The sequence below is a fragment of the Squalius cephalus genome, assembly GCF_949319135.1.
Source record: "Squalius cephalus genome assembly, chromosome: 8".
Classification (NCBI taxonomy): domain Eukaryota; kingdom Metazoa; phylum Chordata; class Actinopteri; order Cypriniformes; family Leuciscidae; genus Squalius; species Squalius cephalus.
In genome coordinates, this window is record NC_137129.1 from 655,001 (window position 1) to 659,940 (window position 4,940).

Here is a 4,940-nt window from a genome sequence, read left to right on the forward strand (position 1 = left end):
GTGTATGATGTGTGTATCACGGGTGTGTGTGATGTGTGTATGATGTGTGTATCACGGGTGTGTGTGATGTGTGTATCACGTGTGTGTATGATGTGTGTATGATGTGTGTATCACGGGTGTGTAGAGTGTATGATGTGTGTATCACGGGTGTGTATGATGTGTGTATCACGGGTGTGTGTGATGTGTGTATGATGTGTGTATCACGGGTGTGTATGATGTGTGTATGATGTGTGTATCACGGGTGTGTATGATGTGTGTATGATGTGTGTATCACGGGTGTGTATGATGTGTGTATGATGTGTGTATCACGGGTGTGTATGATGTGTGTATGATGTGTGTATCACGGGTGTGTATGATGTGTGTATCAGAGTGTGTGTATGATGTGTGTATCACGAGTGTGTATGATGTGTGTATCACGGGTGTGTATGATGTGTGTATCACGAGTGTGTATGATGTGTGTATCACGGGTGTGTATGATGTGTGTATGATGTGTGTATGATGTGTGTATCACGGGTGTGTATGATGTGTGTATGATGTGTGTATCACGGGTGTGTATGATGTGTGTATCACGGGTGTGTATGATGTGTGTATGATGTGTGTATCACGGGTGTGTGTGATGTGTGTATGGATTCAGGCAGCGACTGGAAGACCGCGAGCAAACACAATAAAGTCCAGGGTCCCTGTATTGTATTTTTTTAATAACATGTTTCAATATTGCAACAGCCATCTGCTTTTCTAACAGGTAAAAATCATGAAATATTCCAAACCAAAAAGAGAGAAAAAAGAAAAGAAAAAAAGACTTGATTATTTCAAACAACCTTTCTTCGCTACTCGCCTAATTCAAACAAGAAGTCATTTTAACACAGTGAGAGGATCTCATTCAACACATTATTATTCAAACAAATTATAAAAATAGATTGCATTTTCAAATACATATTTACAGTATCAAACAGAGATCAGAATGATACACTCAATGCAAAGGGGAGTCGAGTCTTGTTCGGTAAAGGGTGATTAAACTACAGTACAGCATGTCTTTGTCCTTTAGATTTTGAAGCGATTATTAATTCTGTTACGCCACCTTCAGATATGATATGGCTGTAATAATGATGAATATGCATGTCTAAAACAGTGAAAATTATGCTTATATTACTTAATATTACCAAAACGCTTAATTTGTTTATATCCTGAAAATCAAGAACCACCTAATACAGTATGAGAAAAAAAAATCCAGTCATTTGTTTTGTACTATATGTATTTGTCATGATGTTTGTTAAACTCTTTATTAATGTGATTTGCATCAACGTGTTTCAATGATCAAATTGCGAATGTTCTGAATTAGGGTTTCACTCAATACTGCTTAAACACATCCGAGTCCAACCAAGTCTTGTTCACACGCTCACATCACACAGTAAATCTAAACTCAATAACACTAGAACATTCAGAACATTCCTGTTAAACAACAACCACTTCCTTTGTAGAAAACAGCAACATCAAGTACTAAACACGTCTGAGAGAATCAGACAACTGCTGTCGCAGAGGGAAAATAAAGTCTGTAAGTGTTTGTTTACATCCCCATCACACTCTCTCGCTCACTCACTCGCTCACTCTCTCGCTCACTCACTCACAAACTCACTCGCTCACTCGCTCACTCGCTCACTCACTCACTCACTCACTCGAAAACTCGCTCACTCACTCACAAACTCACTCGCTCACTCACTCACTCACTCGAAAACTCGCTCACTCACTCACAAACTCACTCGCTCACTCACTCACTCACTCACTCGAAAACTCGCTCACTCACTCACAAACTCACTCGCTCACTCACTCACTCACTCACTCGAAAACTCGCTCACTCACTCACAAACTCACTCGCTCACTCACTCACTCACTCACTCACTCGAAAACTCGCTCACTCACTCACAAACTCACTCGCTCACTCGCTCACTCACTCACTCGAAAACTCGCTCACTCACTCACAAACTCACTCGCTCACTCACTCACTCACTCACTCACTCACTCACTCACTCACTCACTCACTCACTCGCAAACTCACTCACAAACTCACTCACAAACTCACTCGCTCACTCACTCACTCACTCACTCACTCACTCACTCACTCGCAAACTCGCTCACTCACTCGCAAACTCGCTCACTCACTCGCTCACTCACTCACTCACTCACTCACTCAGAAACTCACTCACTCATTCGCAAACTCACTCACAAACTCACTCACTCACTCGCAAACTCACTCACTAACTCACTCATTCGCGCTCACTCACTCACTCATTCGCAAACTCACTCGCAAACTCGCTCGCAAACGCACTCGCTCACTCACTCGCTCACTCACTCACACTCACTCACTCACACTCACTCACTCACTCACACACACACACACACACACACAATCACTCACTCGCTAGCTCGCTCACTCACTCGCTCACTCAATCACTCACTCACTCGCAAACTCACTCACTCACTCACTCACTCACTCACTCACTCGCAAACTCACTCAGAAACTCACTCACTCGCAAACTCACACACAATCACTCTCACTCACTCTCACTCACTTACTCACACTCACTCACAAATTCACTCACTCACTCACAAATTCACTCACTCACACACAAATTCACTCACTCACAATCACTCACTCACTTTCAAAGTTCAGGAAAAAATAAATGACACAAACAGCAATCCAAGAGCATTTTGCTGAAATGACAGCTGAACGTCCAGATTCAGTGCTGTGTTTTCCATTTTCAAACATAATATTTTTGCATTCAAAAACTGAGCTCCAATAAGCTTCAGTAAACAGATAAATAATTCATCATCTAATAAATATGATACAAGTTTCTGGATGCTGCAGTGCAAACATTGTCTCTATAGTAGACAGAAGGAGAAAACATAACGAGTACAGATGTTCGACAATAATAATTTAAACTCTGAAATTTCCTTCAGAAATATGGAAACCCATTTGCGTCATATAAGAAAAAGAAATCATGCATGTCATAATTTCATCTTTTTATGTCAGTTTAGTCATAATTTCAACTTTTCATCCCATAATTGTGACTTGTATATAGTATGTCATAATTTTGACTAATAATTATAAAAAATGACTTTTTATGTCATAATTTCATGTTTTCATGTCAGTATCTCAACTTAGTGTGTCAATTTAGTCAATTTCAACCTTTTATCTTATATTTATAACTTTATAAACTGACATAAAAGTCAGAATTATGACACACAAATTGCAATTATGACATACTAGGTCATAATTATGAAATAATAATAATAAAAAAAAATCTAAATTATGACTGTTAATTTACTTGTTAATTTCGTCTGGTCATAATTTCGACTTAGAATATTCGACTCATGACTAAATCGTATTTTTGACTTTTCATCTCAGAATGACTTAGTACATCATAATTTCAACATATAATGTCATAGTTAAGATTTACAAGAGCATGATTTGTTTTCTTATGCGGCGGAACTGGGCTTCTATACAGAAATGAGAATAAAGTGTGGAGAAAGAAAGCCAAAAGAAAAAAAGTATGGGAAAGACAGAAAAAGGGATTTACATGTTATTTAAGATTTCTTACACCAGAACTCAACTTATTTCCTGAAGACACGGCGAGATCTTCTCCCGCTCGGAGCAGCGAGCGCTCCCGGTTCTGTCCACGTTATAGGAGGATCAGTGGCTTGAAACACGAGTTCTTTCGCTTGGATAAAGAAAAATGCCCTTTTGAGAGTCAGACGAGCTTCTCCAGGACAGAGACGAGGCTCTCGGTCACTGTTGAGGAACAGCACAGGTTATTCTAGAGGAATCGTCTCGCTCGTGACATCGTCCCCTCAGTAGCGATGCAGTGTTCACCCCACGAGAAGATAAAGGAAGGAGGAAAGGAAGATTAGGAAAAGTGAGGTTATGATCTCCTCCTGTCTGCTGAAGGGCTTCTGGGTAATCGTGAGAACATCTGTCTGTCTGTCTGTCAGACCTGAACCCCTCGTCCGTGCATCTGGATCACCTGAGCTCTCAGAGTCTGTATGGCAGACAGGATCAGTTTCTGGTGCTCCAGAGAGGTGATGCCCAGACTCAACACATCCCTGCAGAAACAACAGAGCCCGTTATACACTCACTTGTGCTTACTCACTCAGTCGCTCGCTCACTCACTCACTCTCACACTCACTCACTCTCACACGCTCACTCACCCACTCACACAATCACTCACACAATCACTCAGTCAATCACTTACTCACTCACTCACTCACGGGTCACTCACTGAACGGTCATGCGAGCCACGGACTCCAGGTAACAGTATCCAGCCGCAGTGAAGTTGTCTTTATAGCGGCCCATGTCTACAGCCTCCAGCCACTCGCCCACTGAACTGAAGGAGGGGAAGGAGGGAAGCGTTCGCTCAGCTAGCGATACGGACGAGCCCAACGTCCTGCAGAAAGAGAGAGAAAGAGAGAGAGAGAGAGAGAGAGAGAGAGAGAGAAGCTCTTGAAGGACGTGTTTCAGTCAAAGCCTTCATATTCATGACAAAGCAAACGAAAAACATCCGTAAAACGACATCAAGAAAAAGCTGCTGATATGCTGAGAGGACGTGCAGGAGACAGGAGAACCATATGATCCGGTGAGGAATGGGAAGAGTAGGTGCAGGAGACGGGAGAACCGTATGATCTGGTGAGGAATGGGAAGAGGAGATGAAGGAGACGGGAGAACCGTATGATCCGGTGAGGACTGGGAAGAGTAGGTGCGGGAGACAGGAGAACCGAATGATCTGGTGAGGAACGGGAAGAGGAGGCGCAGGAGAAAGGAGAACCGAATGATCCGGTGAGGAATGGGAAGAAGAGGATGTGCGGGAGACGGGAGAACCATATGATCTGGTGAGGAATGGGAAGAGGAGGTGCAGGAGACGGGAGAACCATACAATCTGGTGAGGAAC

At 42.4% G+C, this 4,940-nt stretch overlaps 1 protein-coding gene across 1 annotated transcript in view; it reads right to left on the minus strand.

The window, feature by feature from the left end:
• Positions 1–683: 683 nt before the first annotated feature.
• Positions 684–4,940, minus strand: part of epha10 (EPH receptor A10) — a 144,573-nt gene continuing 140,316 nt past the window's right edge. The window contains 3 exon segments of the mRNA XM_079878905.1: positions 684–4,098; positions 4,275–4,441; positions 4,443–4,580. Of these exon segments, the coding sequence (XP_079735031.1) occupies positions 3,984–4,098; positions 4,275–4,441; positions 4,443–4,580 (420 nt within the window). The 3' untranslated portion in view covers positions 684–3,983.